The following is a 17,592-nucleotide window of genomic DNA, read 5'->3' as shown; positions in this document are numbered from 1 at the left end:
ATAAGGAAAATATTTAGATTAAGTAATTTTCTTGAAACATCACACTAACCGTGTGCATGTCTGTGTTTAGTTAACTTCTTCATTTAGGTTAGATGTAATCAGTTCACCCAATACAGCCAAGTCAACTGCTTCTAGTGGACAAAAACAACACTGCACCAAATATACAAGAGTCTCTCTGTGGTGTACAGATCTAAAGGATTTCCAAAATTAATTCACTAAATAACACAAAACAAAGTCATGTTTAATTTAAAGGGGTCACATCAACTTGAAAATTCTGTCTACATTGTTGAACTTTCACAGTTTATTAAAAAAATGTTCCCAAAACTGTCACTTGGCCAGTACCCTTTGTAAAGACCCCATTTAGGTACAGATATGTGGTGTCAGTATGAACCTCGAGGTATTATTAACTCTTTATGTGCACAGATGTACTTTTTGAAAGGGTACCGCCCCAGTGACAGCTAGAGATCATTTATAACATTTGTTTCTGACAGTGTATGGATTATATTATTACTGGGAAACATGAAGACATGATGCACTGCTGTAAATCTACCACATAAAGACTTCAAGTTTATTCCAGGAGAGGGCGACACATAACAGAGTCTAATGTACTACAACATACACAAAACAATGAGAGACTCTTAGAGTTTAGATTGACAGAAATTATGAAAGGAGGAAATTAACTTGAAATCTAATTGTAAGTTATGTCAATATTAATTCACTAAAGTTTTAAGTATGATATTGTATTATTTATAGCCTACAAAATTTGTCACTGAAGCACAAATGCAGCTTTGATATTTTGTAGCTACAGTTTTTTTGTTGTCTCTTTTGCAGTGTATTATATAGCATGTTCAGTTTCATAACTGCAACATTGCAACTTTTAATAACACTATCGCATACCTTCTCTGGATCTGTTCCATGTCGAATGATCTGCCGGTTGCTTTAAGATCTGCTGATTTTGTAGCCATCTTTAAGAATTGTCAAAAACCATCTCTTCTGCCAACACCTCACTTACTAATACAGAGCTTAATATCTTTTTCTATTTTTCTGTCTTAAAAAGAGCTAACCCATGATTATGTACACTGTGTTAGACTTGAGTTCTAGTGGACTTATGTTTTGCTGTTCTTGTGTCGTTCTAATTGCTTCTATTTACCTCATTTGTATGTCGCTTTGGACAAAAGCATCTGCTAAATGAGTAAATGTAATAGTTTTGAACATGCTTTACAAATAAAAGTGACTATCACATTGTGATGCATTTTTTTTCTTTTACATTTTTGTCTCCTCATTGAAAATATAGGTTGCAGAAAAACTTTTACCTCTGGCCGCTGGTGGCTTATAGCACTTTTAAGTCACAACCTAGCTTCATACCATCTTTCGCTGTTCCAACTCCTAAATCATCTTCATTCTAGATCTCTTTTGTAAAGATTATGATTGAAAGTTTCCACCCAAACAAATAAGACTGATTTTAATTGTATATAACACAGCTGTAACTTCTGGCCAATCATGTAGAGGATGAGATGTCTCTAACAAGTTAACAAAACTTTCCCCAGCTGAAAACACATTCAAGTCATGCGTACAAGAACACAAATATATTTCCAAAAACTTTTTAGGCATGCAGGGTATGCAAGCAAGTGGGTGGATTCAACCAAACAGGTCGGACGAGTTAAATGAAAAGTAAAATGAACTGAAGTAGAAAAAAACAACATTCAGAAGCTGGATCGTTTCTCACGGTACGTACATTTATAATCCTGTTCAACAGATGTTTGTCATATAATTTATTATTTTAACATATGTGTTTGATTGAAACCTTATGACAAGATTTGTGCTAGATGATGTAAAGATGCCTGAAGAGAGTAAAGCAAAAGTACGTTAATCAATAAAAAACTCTTTAAAGTGGAGATGATCGTAATATTTATGTATTTATTGCTTTATTTTGTTTTTGTGTTTATACAAATAGAAATCATACTGAATGGCATTTCTTTGCAGCTGTTGTTTTAAAGGACTCTTGGTAGTACTAAAGTCATCCCAATAAACTTTGAAACTTTCCTTAAAACATTTATCATCCAACAAGGTTGTATTGAAATGCCAATAGAGACAGAGCGCAGTTATGCAGATTTGGGGGCCACGCCCACCGGGGGGGAGTTCAGTCCAACCGTCTCCATTGGCTTTGTGTTGCGGGAGGCCGCCTCCTTGTCATTTCTGGCTTATAACAAAAAACTGAATAATGCCTAAAAGCTGCTTTGGGACAATATGTACAGCTAACAAGCCAAAGAACACAGAAATAAGTTTTTATAAGCTGTCGGGCCGTAGAACCCAGCCTTTGAGAGGGAGGTGGATTGCCGACTACGTTTCCCCCTGGTGGACGCAGTTCTACTAATAGAAGTACTATGAAAAGTTGCCTGTATCCATTTTTGTGTCTTTAGGCGCTCGTTTTTTGGGGTCGACAGCTTATAAAAACTTATTTACAGATTAAACTTAAAAACAGAATAATACCTAAAAGCTGCTGTGTGACAAAGTGTACATCTAACACGCCAAAAAAATTCATAAATACGTTTTTATGGGCTGTCGACTTCAAGGGGCGAGCGTTTGGACGCGGAAGTGGAGACAGGCAACTTTTCATGGTACTCCTATTAGTAAAACTCCGTCCAATAGGGGGAAACGTAGTCGGCGATCCACTTTATTCTCCTTAAAGGCTGGGTTTTACGGCTCAACAGCTTATAAAGGCTTGTTTCTGTGTTCTTGGGCTTGTTGGCTGTACGTGTTGTCCCGGGGCAGCTTTTGGGCATTGTTCAGTTTTTTGTTATAAGCCAGAAATGACAAGGAGGCGGCCTTTTGCAATACAAAGTCAATGGAGACTCTTGGATTGCTTTCCCCCCCGGTGGGCGTGGTTTTCAGGTTGTGACGCGCTGCGCTCTGTCTCTATAGGCACTCAATGGCTTAATAGAGTTTAGAAAAACTGACAACTGCACCATTTTGTGATCTGATAGACTTGATAAGAAGAACAGAAAAAAATCATCTGTGAATATTCCTTTCTAATCATTGGCTTTTTTAATGGAGCAAATAAAAGTGACAATATTGTTTAGAATCAGATATATTTTCATGACCAATAACCTCACCAACAGCCAAGCATTATTTCTCAACACTAACTGCGAATGGAATTTATCTTAGAAAGTTATTTTACTGACAAACCAGTTTATCTGGCCTTTTGGTTTTGAAAGACGCCGCAGTCTGAAGGGTTTCTTTCATTTTCACTGTGGCAGTCATATGACAAAATGGTTGTTTTGCAGGCTAGTAGTAAATCAAGTTTTGGCCAGCAATGATGTATTTTGTTGTGTTATTTGAATGTATGAAATTTATCAAAGTTATTAGGTTGTGACTAACAGTTGTGTGTACATTGAATGTTCATTTGTTATTACAGTGCATGATGGGATTGAATGAGTGCATACTCTGACATAGCTGTCCTCTCAAATAATGGACTATATGAGGGTATATGTGGCCGTGCAAACCTTCGCTTTTCCATTGCATAGTACCCCACGGTTTGGGTCGGGTCAGCTTACTTTTAAGATCTTTTCCACTGGGTTCAGTTCGTACTACCCAATACTTTTCTAGTACCATCTCGGATGGGGTTCCAAGCGACTCAAGCTGATACCAAAACGTGACATGAAAACACTGTAGATCACTGATTGGTCTGAGAGTATCGTCACTACCAGCGTCATCGCTATAATATAAAGATTACATTTACCTTCATGCTTGTGCTGTCTCGAGCAAACATTCACAGGTTGAGAATCAGGAACACCATAACAGTTTTTCCAGACTTGTAGTTTGTGGTGGCAGATTCGCGACGCGCACATCCGCATATATGCTCAAAAGCAAGCCAAAGTGAGGTGAGCTGACCTGAACCTAACCAAACCGTGGGGTACTATGTTATTTTTGACGAGGTATTTGTTCAAGACTTCATGTTAGCCACTAGTCAGACCATTAAATACACAGAAACTGGAAGTAAAGTTAAGACCAGATGCGTAACGTGACAACGGATGTGCATCCAAAGAAACCGTCTATAGATGGCTATTTCAGACAGCCAATGTTTTCTCTCAAATTCAAACCTGGGATCTTTGTGTTATTAGTGTTATGTGTTCAAGCCGCAGTCAGACAATGTACACAAATATATGAATAAATACACATTGTGCAGGTGTCAAAGTGGATTTATTTTTGATGGAAAGAAGAGCAGCACGGCCTCTAAAAACTCATCTTCAGAAAAAATAATCTCAATAATAAGATGGAGGAAGGTACTTCAGTTTCTCCAGAACCCAGCTGTCTGGCTATGAAGAGTGACAGATCCATTATTGCGAATCCTCCTTATCTAAGTAGTGGAGAAGTGACTTCTGACTTCAGGTGAGCTATTATTTATTAAGGCCCTGTGTCCACTGGATTGTTTAATCCTGCAGACGGCGTATATTTTCAGTTGTTTTCAATGTATGAGCTGCAGCTGGTGGTTTTTGTCCATGCTCAGTAAAAAAATTAAACTTTGGGGGAAACGCTGAACTCGTCAAAGACTCCTTTCCAGCTTAGAGCTTGTTGTTTATAGCCACGTTTAAGCGATCCAGTGGACACAGAGCTTAACCCTCTGGGGTTTAAGGGGTTTTTAGGGCCCTGGGGAAGTTTTGACATGCACTAACATTTGTGCTTTTTTCAGTTGCTTAAAAACATATTAATGGCAAAAGTCTCATAACACTGCGTTCAGCACAAACTGGGCTACAATATTATATGATCAACATGTATGCACATGTTTGTATTTTTGAGAGAAAAAATGTTTATGCGTGGTTTTTGAAAAGCTACACTTTTAAGTCACTGATAAGTCCACAAAACTCATTCTTAACATGTTTTCCCAAGACTTTTCAAAACATGATCTAGTAGTCTAGAGTTTTTTCTTCAAAATGATGTGAAAATCATCTGGCCTGCTCATTCACATAAAACAATATATTGATTTACAATCTCTAAGATACATTTGCTTGGGAAAGGCCATATGCGTGGAGGCGGGAAAGCTCCTGAATAATCAGTGATTGACAGCTGAGGAACAAAAGAGTTGAATAATGAGCCACATAATTAGCCTTGTGGGGATGTTCAACATGAATGCAACTTTGTAGTAAAACCATGATAAGGTTTACTTGTGAATTTATAACAAAAAAATATATATATAATGTGTGTGTGTATATATAGAAATAAATAGAAATATTTTCTACGAATTTCACAAGTATACATTTAGTAAAGGTACTGTTTGGCCATTGTAAAAATTAACCAAGTGTTTGGTTGGCCAGCAAGAGGTTTACTTTTGTGCAGTAAAAGCTCAAAAGACCTGCCTATCGTTGTCTGGACTCTTGTTTGTGTTTTTGTAATTATTATAATATAAACACAACAAGGGACAAGCGTGATAAACTTATCAATGTTTGTTTACAGCCGCCGCCACCATTACTCCCTCACGTGTTGATCATGAAAGCACTATGTGTGCACATGTGAGTGATCCTGTGTTTAATAAACTTGCTTAAGAATACCAAAAAGCACGTCAAAATCCGTGACTCGTGTGTTTGTGTATGTGCGCGTCGCTTGAACTGTTTCACAGAAGAACAAAGAAAACACTCGCGTCTGGAAATACTGACAAACATACGCAAGTAAATAAGGATTTAAATGTCAGGTTTGGTGCACTCGGATGAAACAACAAGGAATGGAGAGACTGGATTGTGGATTGCATATCCATTGACTGCAGGAGGCACGGGTTATGCATGTAGTGTTTCTGCTCGTTCACTTCAATGGCGCGGGGGTGTGGCGATCTCTTCTCATTACAGATAAACAGGTAACAGGAGAAATAAGGTACCTCTCCTCCTTCTCATAAAGTTTACACCGAATGACAATTATGTTTTCGATCTCACTTACATCATTTAAAAGCTGACATTCCCAGTATTATGTAGACATTTATCTTTTGTTTCTATGACAAGTATTCGTTAAGTTACAGTTCATTTTTCTGATGCGTTTCTGAAAGGACTTCACTGAGGGAGAGAAAACAAAACACCCATCATGTTTATTTTCTTAATTTTGCGAAAAGCACAACATTCTGTTTTTATTCAAAGTGGACAGAAAAAAACTAGACACTTTAACGTTTTAAATGATGTATAAATCTTACAGTATCTGTATGTCCAAAATCAACAGAGTTATCTAAGTCTCTTTGCTGAGTGATTGAAAAATAAAGAGTTTGCGGCGCCCCCGCCCCGGTCGACCCCAGAGAGTTAAGGCACATAAGAAATACAAGTTTTATTAATTAAGAAGCAGATCAGACAAACTATTTTTTTTGTATTGTATGATTTTAATCAGGAAGAAACAGATTCAGAAAGCTGCATCTCCAGAATCCGGTTGGGTGTCTATGAAGAGTGACAGATCCATGAATCCGGAACTACCTAATCTAAGTAGTGAAGCAGTGACCTCTGACCTCAGGCAGCTCTACACAGAAGACAACCTGCTGGAGGAGACTAAAGACCTTCTTCAGGATTCTTATCAACCAGTGGATGATGTTCTGGAGAGAGTCAAAGACCAACACAAAACCATCATGAAAAACAAGTATGAGAGTTTATTTGAGGGAATCAAACAACAAGAGAATCAAACCCTCCTGAAGAGGATTTACACACAATTGCACATCATAGAGGGAGAGAGTGAAGGAGTAAATGAAGAACACGAGGTTATAAACATGGAGAAAAACACCAGAACACAATGCTTGCAAGACACAATAATCTACTGCAATGATATATTTAAACCCTTACCTGAACCGGGATATAAAACAGAGAAAAGAAGAAGAAAAGACAAAATCAAGAGCGTTCTTACAAAAGGCATCGCTGGAATTGGAAAAACCGTCTCTGTACAGAAGTTCATTCTGGATTGGGCAGAGGGAACAGCCAATCAGGATGTAGATTTCATGTTTGTGCTTCCATTTCGAGAGCTGAACTTGATACAACATGATGAGTACACTCTTCACAAACTTCTGCTCGACTTTCATCCTGAACTTCAAGATCTAGACTCAAAGGTTTATGATGAGTGTAAAGTTGTGTTCATCTTTGATGGTCTGGATGAAAACAGAATGACACTGATATTTTCAGATGGTGAGAACGTTTCTGAAGTGACTCAGACTTCATCGGTGACTGTGTTGATATCAAACCTCCTGAAAGGAGATCTGCTTCCCTCTTCTCTGATCTGGATCACCTCCAGACCAGCAGCAGCCAATCAGATCCCATCTAAATACATCAACCGTGTGACAGAGATCCAGGGATTCAAGGATGCTCAGAAGGAGGAATATTTCAGGAAGAGAATCAGTGATGAGCATCAAGCCAGCAGAATCATCTCACACATTAGAAGATCAAGAAGTCTCCACATTATGTGTCACATACCAGTCTTCTGTTGGATCTCATCCACTGTGCTTCAAAACATCCTGAAACAAAACTACGAGAGTGCAAAAATCCCCAAAAATCTGACTGAAATGTACATCCACTTCCTGCTGATTCAGATGAATATGAAGAAGGAGAAGTATGATGAGAGAGATCCAGAGAAACTCCTGCAGTCCAACAGAGACGTGATTGTCAAACTGTCTGAAGTGGCTTTCAAACAGCTGATGAAGGGTAATGTGATGTTTTATGAGGAGGAGCTGAGAGAATCTGGCATAGACATCATAGATGCCTTGTTGAATTCTGGAATTTGCACTGAGATCTTTAAGGAGGAAGCTGTGATTAATCAGAGGAAAATCTACTGCTTCATACATCTTAGCATCCAGGAGTTTCTGTCTGCCTTCTATGTGTTGTACAGTTGTTTAATAAAGAAGACAGAATCACTGCAGATGTTTCTGAAGGAGAAGAATGACTTTTACTGGTACAGCAGATACTCAGACAATGATAATCATAGGTCTGAGGAGATCTCTCTGTCTCTTCTTCTACAGTCAGCAGTTGATAAAGCTCTTCAAAGTAAAACTGGACATCTGGATCTTTTCCTGCGATTCCTGCTTGGCATCTCATTGGAGTCCAATCAGAGACTCTTACAGGATCTACTGACACACACGGTGGACACCTCACAAACCATCAGTGAAACCACACAGTACATTAAAGATAAAATTAAACATGATGATCTCTCGGCTGAAAGATCCATCAATCTGTTTCTGTGTCTTCTTGAAGTGAATGATCAGACTTTGTACATAGAGATTGAGGAGTTTGTGAGATCAGACAAACACTCAGAGAAGAAACTCTCTGCTGCTCACTGTTCAGCTATAGCCTGCATGCTTCAGATGTCAGAGGAGGCGCTGGATGAGTTTGATCTGAAGAAATACAACACAACACAGGAGGGGAGAAGACGACTCATACCAGCTGTCAGCAACTGCACAAGAGCTATGTTAGTATTCATTTATAATATATTAGACCTACTACAAAGAAAGGACGATTTCAATCCTTTGATGTTTGTTTTGCAATGTCAGCTGTGCACAGATCAGTAGGTACCACGGTTAAAAAAACAGTTTGATACAATTTTAAAATTTGTTTACAGCAGAGTAGTCATGGGAAATTGAAGCTTCATGAGCTACTTAAGTCTTTATCCTGACTGTAAAGATTTAAAGCTGTCAGCGTGTCAAAAACAGCGCCATCTGTTGGTTAATAAAATATAGCAGTCGCCTTTGCAAGAAGCAATCAGCAGACGAAATTCTGAAAATTGTTAAATGCATAAAAATGTTAATGTGTGTAGGTAAAAAATGGCTCCATATAATAGAATAATTTACCATTACTTCAGTCAAGTTGGGTTTCAATTAAATGTGTTGTTTGTTTTTTCCTGCACACAGTTTACAGAGCTGTAATATGACTATTGAGTGTTGCAAAATTTTGGCTTCATGTCTACAATCCCCAAACTCACCTGTGAGAGATCTGGACCTGAGTAACAACGACCTGGATTCAGGAGTGAAGCTCATCTTTGATGCTCTCAAGAGTCACAGCTGTAAACTAGAAATACTGAGGTCAGTCATTTTCAGTATAATTATTCAGGTACTAAAACAAAAATGAAAAACTACTTGAAGATCATTTGTTTTGTTCTGTTTAGATTGTCAATGTGTAATCTGACTGGTGGGTGCTGTGAAAGTTTGTCTTCATCTCTACAATCCTCACGGTGTCTCCTGAAAGATCTGGACCTGAGTAACAATGACCTGCAGGATTCAGGAGTGAAGCTCATCGCTGATGCTATTAAGAGTCACAACTGTAAACTACAGATACTGAGGTATTTATATACTGATTTATCACAGAAAAAGACAAACTAAAGATTATGAAGACATGTTGATGTTTCTCTCTTTAGATTATCTGGTTGTATGGTGACAGATGAAGGTTGTTGTTATTTGGCTTCAGCTCTGAGTTCAAACCTATCATCACACCTGAGAGAGCTGGATTTGAGCTATAATCACCCAAAACACGCAGGAGTTCAGCTGCTTTCTCAGAGACTCTGTGATACAAACTCAACACTCAACGTACTCAAGTATGAACTAAACACTAAAGCCTGAAGTATAGTTACGTTTTAATATGTACCCCGGTCAGATTTTTTTAACCATGCATGCATGTACATGCACTGGGCTTAACAAATTATGCGCCTTCTGGATACAATCCTCAAAGGTGGAGGACAAAAAGCCTGCAGTATTATGGGGCGTGGAATATTATTCAAGATTCCAAGATTCAAGAGTTTTATTTGTCACATACACAGTTATATACAGAATATACAACCGGCAGTGAAATGTAAACAGGTCCGCTCCATGGACAGTGCAATATAACCAAAAAATAAATAAATAGATAACAAAAGTACGGAAATATAATGTGCAAACAGCATTATAACAAGTTGTTCATGGGAACACCTAGAGCCTAAAGCGCAGTACTATATCAAATGTGGAGTTTACGTGTTGTTAGTTGCAGCATTCAGAAGTCTGATGGCCTGTGGGAAGAAACTCCTCCTGAGTCTCTCAGTTTTGGCCATCAGGCTTCGAAAACGTTTCCCAGATGGCAGCCGGGTGAAGTGGGGGTTAGCCGGGTGATTAGTGTCTTTGATTATTTTTGTAGCTCTACATCTGCATCGTTTGATGTAGATGTCCTGCAGAGACGGGAGAGCTGACCCTGAGATGCGCTCGGACAAGCGCACAACTCTTTGCAGGGCTTTGCGGTCCTGGCTGGTGCTGTTCCCGTACCACGTTGTGATGCACTGAGACAGTACACTTTCTATCGCCCCTAAATAGAAAGTTCTCAGGATAGCTGGTGAGACCCTGAATTTCTTCAGCTGAGACAGGTGATACAGTCTTTGCCTGGCCTTTTTCACCTGTGTCTGGATGTGTGCAGTCCAGGTCAGGTCCTCGGAGATGTTTACACCCAAGTACTTAAAGCTGCTCACTCTCTCTACTTGTGTCCCGCTGATCATAAGAGGGGAGTATGACCGGTTCTGTCTCTTCCTGAAGTCCACAATCAGTTCTTTGGTCTTGCTAACATCCAGAAAGAGACAGTTGTCCTGGCACCATGATGTCAGTTGCTCCACCTCGTCCAAGTATGCGGTCTCACTGTTGTCGGAAATGAGGCCCAGGACAACAGTATCATCAGCAAACTTGATGACAGAGGTGGAGCTGTGTGTGGACAAACAGTCATGTGTGTAGAGAGAGTAGAGCAGGGGACTGAGGACACAGCCCTGTGGAGCTCCCACACTCACAGTGATGGAGGTGGAGGTGACCTGACCTACCCTCACCACCTGAGGTCTGCCAGTGAGGAAATCATTAATCCAGTGACAGAGAGAAGAGTTCAGGCCGAGATCCAGGAGTTTGGTGATTAGCTTAATGGGAACTATGGTGTTAAAGGCTGAGCTGTAATCGATAAATAGCAGTCTTACATAGTTCCCCCTCTTGCTGTCGATGTGAGTGAGGGAAGAGTGGAGGACGTGAGAGATGGCATCTTCAGTCGATCTATTGGGACGATAGGCAAACTGAAGAGGGTCCAAAGTATCAGGAATAGAGGAGCAAATGTTGTTTTTGATGAGTCTCTCAAAGACCTTCATGACTATAGATGTGAGAGCCACTGGACGATAGTCATTTAGGCAAGAGGGTTTACTGTTCTTAGGGACAGGGATGATGGTGGATTTTTTAAAGGAGATTGGGACCACACATGTAGCAAGGGACTCATTAAAGATGGATGTGAAGAGCCCAGCGAGCTGATCAGCACAGGACCGCAGAACACGGCCTGAAACACCATCCGGTCCAGCAGCTTTCCTAACATCCACCCGCTTGAGTGCCCTCCGAACCTCATCCTCCGAGACGGTGATCACGTGATTGTTGCTGCTCTGAGTGATTCTCTCCGACGCGTCACTCTGCGGCGTCACGATGCCGCGATTACCATCAAAGCGAGCGTAGAAAGAGTTTAACTCATTCACAAGCAACGGATCAGCTCTCACCTCTGCCGAGGATTTAGATCCAAAAGCACAGATGGTCCTCAATCCCCGCCACATCCGCCGTGAGTCGTTAAGCTGGAAATACGACTCCACGCGATCCCTATAACGGAGCTTTGCAGCTTTCACGGCGCGGCGGAGAGCATAACATGATGTTTTGTAGTCCCTCATGTCCCCTGATAGTAGACCGGCGTTGTATGCGGCAGTGCGTGCGTTTACTGCAGCGCGGATTGAGCTGTCCACCCATGGTTTCTGATTAGAGAATGTTGTTATTGTTATTGTTTGTGTGGCTTGCTCTGTCAGTGTGTTGATGAAGCAGAGCGCCACCTCCGTGAACTCGCTGACGTCATATGAGCTCGCCCGGAACATGTCCCAGTCGGCGTCATCGAGAGCTGCCTGTAGCGTGATCTCTGAATGTGGTGACCACCGTTTAACTACCCTCCTCACCGGGGATTCCTGAACAAGCCTTTGTTTGTATTCAGGTGTGAGGAGAATGGCTGCATGGTCTGATTTACCAAAGGCTGGTAGAGAACGAGCCTTGTAGGCGTCCTTAAACAGAGAATAGCAGTGATCCAATATGTTTGCTCCTCGTGTGGGACAGGAGACATGCTGGTAAAAGTTTGGCAAAACTTTCTTAAGGTTCGCTTTGTTAAAATCACCCGCGACGATGAAAGCAGCATCGGGGTGTCTGTTTATGTAGCCGCTGATGACATCATGGAGGCCAGCTAACGCCAGTCCCGTGTCTGCCTGTGGGGGAATATAGACCACAGTAGCAATGACCGATGAAAATTCCCTCGGCAGATAGAAAGGGCGGCAAATGATTGTTAAATGTTCCAAGTGAGGCGAGCAGGATCGCGAAAGGATGGAGATGTTTCTGGGATCGCACCATTTCTTGTTGATCATGAAACACACTCCTCCGCCTTTGGATTTACCGGCCTCGGCTGTTCTGTCCATCCGAAAAACAGAGAAGTTCTCAGACGGCGTCACAGCTGTGTCCTGGTTCCATTCAGAACCTTAGGGATGTTACCCGGTCTAGAAAAGCCTTTATCATGCAAACTCCAGGCAGCTGAGTGAAACTGAGAGAGCCTCTAAATCTCCTACCCTCTTGAGGGAGGTAATAGCTAGGGTAAATATCGTTTTCAGTATAAGAAACTTTTCTGAAATGGTATCCAATAGCTCCAATGGTGCCCCTGATAATCCCTCCAGGACCATAGACAGATCCCACACAGGGATCCTAGAATGACTCACAGGCCTCAGCCTCTTAGTGCCTCACCGGAAACGCATGACTAGTTGGTCCCTACCTAATGAGGGACCAACCACTACGGTGTGGAAGGCAGATAAAGTTGCCACATAAACCTTAAAGGAGTAAAACGTTTCCATTTAAATTTGCATAATTTCCTGGTTCCATGGCATCCGAGCAGAGCTGGGTGAGTGAAACAAATCAATAGAGGACAATGAGAGTTCTCCTGAGTCGTAAACAGGTCAGCTTTCATTTAAACCTGAGCCAGATTTGCCAGATTTGGAACCATGGTCTCTTCCATAATATAAAGGCACAAAACATCTGCGTGTGACCTAGATTATGCAAAACATGTTCCCCCTCAGGGCACCCTATGGTCAAAGGATGGAGTCTATAAGAGCAGGAGACAACTGTGCCTGAAGTCACTGAAATCCATTCTACGCCTAGGAAAGAGGTCTTCTGAGCTGGAGAAGCACCATTTCCCTGACGTCTAGCTGATAGGAGAATTGTCCCTTTTGGCCTTCCATAACCGATCCTTAGCCTAATAGAGATGTATTTGTTGTTAATGTCATGCGGTGACAGACCGGACCTAACCTCAGGCCTTGAGAAGGAAACCAGAAATCTTTCCATATTCTTAGGTTTCGAAAACATGTGGGAGCAACCCTGAACATGCAAAGGGGTTGCCCCTCGAGGAAAAACCCTGGTTTGAGCCAACACTTGTTATGTGATCGATCTAGCTTCATCTCGTTTACTTGGACGTGAAAATGGACGTGAAACGAGCAAGAGACATCTTTGACTCAAATAATTACAGTTATTACCATATGAATGAATGCAATGCATTCCTTTAAATGGGAACTAAATATACTACAGGCTTACTACTCACATACTCTACTGTGTGCGCATTTTGCACAAATGTATTTACTGTGTGTCAGAAGCAGAATTTAGAATCATGTTTGTGTATTTTATTTGTGTTTGTGTATAGTTTGAATCATGGAAGAGAGGAATTAAGAATTACTGCAGGACTACACAAGTGTAAGTACACACACAGACAGACACACATTAGGTTTCTATGCTTTGTAGGGTTTTCCATAGACATGAGGACTTTTATTATGTACATAATAACTGTTAAACTGTATATTGTATCACCCTCACAGAAATGTTTATCAAGTAATATCATCATAGTCATTTATTTAATAATCTATTCCTTGTGAGGACTACATGGCAGTCACACAATATATGTGGTCCTGATGTTTACCATCTTGTAGGATGACATTTAGTCCTTAAAATGTAAAACACATACACACACACACGCACGCACACACACACACACACACACACACACACACACACACACACACACACAGGTTTCCATGTTTTCTGGGGAAATTCCATAGACGTAATGCATTTTATACTGCACAAACTGTATATTCTATTCCCCTAACCTACCCCATTCCCTAACCCCAACCATCACAGAAACCCTTCTACTACTTCACATTTTCAAGATACATAATTCTGTTTGATTTATTAGCTTGTTTCCTCATGGGGACATCAAAATGTTGGTATTCCTATCTTTGTGGGGACAATTGGTCCCCGCAACGTGATAATTACCAGGTACACACACACAAACACACACACAGTTATATATGTTATAAAAATTGTTATAAATGTTCATCCTTGTTTTCAGATGCCTGTGATCTTACATTGGATCCAAACACAGCAAACACTCAGCTCATACTGTCTGAAGACAACAGAAAGGTGACATGTGTGAATGTGGAGCAGTCGTATCCTGATCATCCAGACAGATTTGAGTGTTATCCTCAGGTTTTATGTAAAGAGCCTCTGACTGGACGCTGTTACTGGGAGGTTGAATGGACAGGCTGCGGTGTTTTTATATCAGTTTCATATAAAAACATCCGCAGAAAAGAAAGGAGGGATGACAGCGTGTTTGGATTCAATAAAAAGTCATGGAGCCTGCACTGTTCTGATCGTAGTATACGTGCCCGTCATGATAATAAGGGAACAATGGTATCTGCTTCCTCACCTCCATCTAATAGAATAGGAGTTTATCTTGACTGGTCAGCCGGCACTTTGTCCTTCTACAGCGTCTCTGATACACAAACACTCACACACTTACACACATTCAACACAACATTCACACAACCTCTATATGCTGGATTTAATGTTTATTTGACTTCTTCAGTGTCTCTCTCAGGTAAAACAACACAGTGACTGACTCAAAAAAATACAGAGACTCGATCTGAAATCAGAAAATCATGATGTGGTAGACAGACAGACAGACAGACAGACAGACAGACAGACAGATACTTTACTGATAACTACTCACTAGAGACTTAATTTCCAACAATGCTTTGATTTTTGTCCATTTTCAGTCACACCTTCTATACTTTACCTGTACTATTTAACCTGTTACACCTCACTCACTCCTCATGAAGTATTGTTTGACCTGGCTGCAATTCTGAACATTCTAGTTTATTATCTTGTTTAGTTTTTTTTTTTTACTTTGCCTGGATTTATATCTCTCGAGTGTTTTGTTTTTTTCCTGCACTCAGTATTATTATTGTTCGCTGCCTGCCTCAACCCGATGCCTTTTTATGACAATATTTGGATTTATCCGCTACTCTACATGGCATGTCTACAGGGCATGGTGACCATTGCCTCTCTGATTGGATCCATTTGTTTATAGTATTTATTAAAATCAATACTCAGGATCAGAGAGGCAATGTTCAAAATGACCATGACATTATAAGACAGTGCAGTACAAAGAGTGCAAACTGTCCAACAGATTATTGTAAAAACATTATAGACAGTTCACAAACTATATACATACGTAATAAATATACAAATTTAACACAACATTAAATGTATAAATAAAATCCAAATGAACGAAATATAATGTAATAATAGCAACTATATTGTATAAAGTATGTATGTAAAGTTTATATTAATAAAATATTATAAAACATTGCTAGATGTAATGTAAATGAGTGGATGATCCAAGTTCCTATGATAGAGGTTAATGATACCTCTGCATGAAGTTAATAAAGTAAAATGGCAGCAACATGAATGACCTCCTAGTGCTACATGTTGCACCAAAGCTAGATAGTGTTTCCAGCTTAGTGGGTTGGTTGCTAGATTTAGAATCTCTTTTTTTTTACATAAAAGTGCTTAGCAATAAACCTACTGACTCTTTGACTCATTCAGATCTGACTATACTGCCTTGCAATTCACGAGGTTTTGCTTTCCCGAGCCGGCGCCCATCTGTGTTCACTCTGGACAGGGAGTTGAGCAGCAGCACATTCAGATCTGACTGTACAGAGATGACACGTGAATGAACTGCACATTTACCAAACAGTGAGGAAACACTCGATTATCTGTGTATTTGATTGTTCCTCATTTATTTAAATTTGAACTGGTTGGATATACAAACATGAACACAGCTCAGTTGCACAGCACACAGATGAAATCAGAAAACCTTTATAAGGCATTCGGCTATATATAAAAAAACATTTATGACCATTACTTTAAGAGAAAACTAAAACAGATTTGGGGTACCATGTGATGTGATAATGTGACTGGTATGCTAATTGGTACATGGTGTAATCAAACAACATTTAGTAACTTTTCAAGCAGGCTTTTACTACTATCCACTGAAAATAGTTGGAAACAGATCTGATGTGGTAAAAGATGTATAGGGGTCCCCACTGCCCAGAGGGCCCCACGAAATCCAGAAGTTTTAATATACTGGCCCCCATTATGTTAATAATATATAGTAGTATAACTTAATGAAAACCAAAGCAAAAAAATGCTATTTGATGAAAAAACTTTTCAAAATAACTCATTCTCTCCCCTCTAAAAATGCAACAAGAGTTATTAAATTATACAGTTCAGTCCGTGATAAACATCAGAGGGAACCAATGAAACTGTAAGTCTTGTAAACAGAACCAATCGGTAAGGCTGACATTTGTAGTCTGATTTATGGTCTGTAGCTACGCTGTAGGCTGTGTAGCCTGACGTGCACCTCTCTTAAAAATATCAACACATCCATTCTAAGCGGACTGCAAGCGCTGTGATTGGTCCGCTAGAACCCCTCCCGTCAGGTCAAAAATATCTGCAGACCATTTCTTCATAAGGCATTTTTGCTTGCGATGGTAAATGCAAAACTGTTGTTGCCACTGCTGCAACTTATGGCACTTTTCCATTGCATCGTACCCAACGGTATGGTTTGGGTTAGGTCAGGTCAGCTTACCTCACTTTAGCTTGGTTAGCTCTTCCATCGAGTTTAGTAACACTTTGGAGTGGGAGGGATTATAGGCATTATAGTGGGAGATCATACAAGTGAGAGCATTGTTGTACATTCCCATACATTTATTTATTTCTCAGTCTGCCACAAAATTAATATTGGCCACCACAAATAAATGTTTGCACATCTTGTTTATCACCAGCTCTGTCTCTCATGACAGTTTCTGTACAAACACCCGTGCCGTCAGTCGACACGCTCTATTTTTGTTATACACTTATGTTTTGGTTTTGAAGCTCTTTTAAACAATCTAAATGTATCTGCGATTACATAAAGCTAAAGAAATGTACCATATAATAATTTGCAAGGTAACTTCTTGTTAGGAAATACAGCTATAATGAGTACAATATTTGTGTGTTTCTCCTTTAACAGTGTTCAGTCTGCCTCTGTGTCCCGCCCACTTCTGAGATTGACAGCTTACATGCTGCTGCTACGACTGCAGTTTCACTACAGATACAGCTTCTCAAACTGTCTTTTAAGCACATTGTGTATTTATTTATGTCAAACAATCTCGCAGGCACAACGTTAACCACTAAATGAAGCATATAAATGAATCACATGTGAACACAGA

At 40.1% G+C, this 17,592-nt stretch overlaps 1 protein-coding gene across 1 annotated transcript; it reads left to right on the top strand.

The window, feature by feature from the left end:
* The first annotated feature begins 1,394 nt into the window (after positions 1-1,394).
* On the top strand, positions 1,395-15,773 carry LOC129454145 (protein NLRC3-like). The gene is made up of 8 exons (XM_055218643.2): positions 1,395-1,727; positions 4,187-4,389; positions 6,361-8,412; positions 8,852-9,022; positions 9,106-9,279; positions 9,355-9,531; positions 13,686-13,735; positions 14,388-15,773. Exons 2-8 carry the CDS (start codon positions 4,274-4,276, stop codon positions 14,930-14,932), a joined length of 3,285 nt encoding a protein of 1,094 aa, XP_055074618.2. The 5' UTR covers positions 1,395-1,727; positions 4,187-4,273; the 3' UTR covers positions 14,933-15,773.
* Positions 15,774-17,592: the final 1,819 nt, after the last annotated feature.

This window comes from Misgurnus anguillicaudatus, chromosome 23 (genome assembly GCF_027580225.2).
Source record: "Misgurnus anguillicaudatus chromosome 23, ASM2758022v2, whole genome shotgun sequence".
NCBI lineage: Eukaryota > Metazoa > Chordata > Actinopteri > Cypriniformes > Cobitidae > Misgurnus > Misgurnus anguillicaudatus.
Note: the sequence above shows the minus strand (reverse complement) of the source record. Positions and strands in the feature narration are given on the sequence as shown.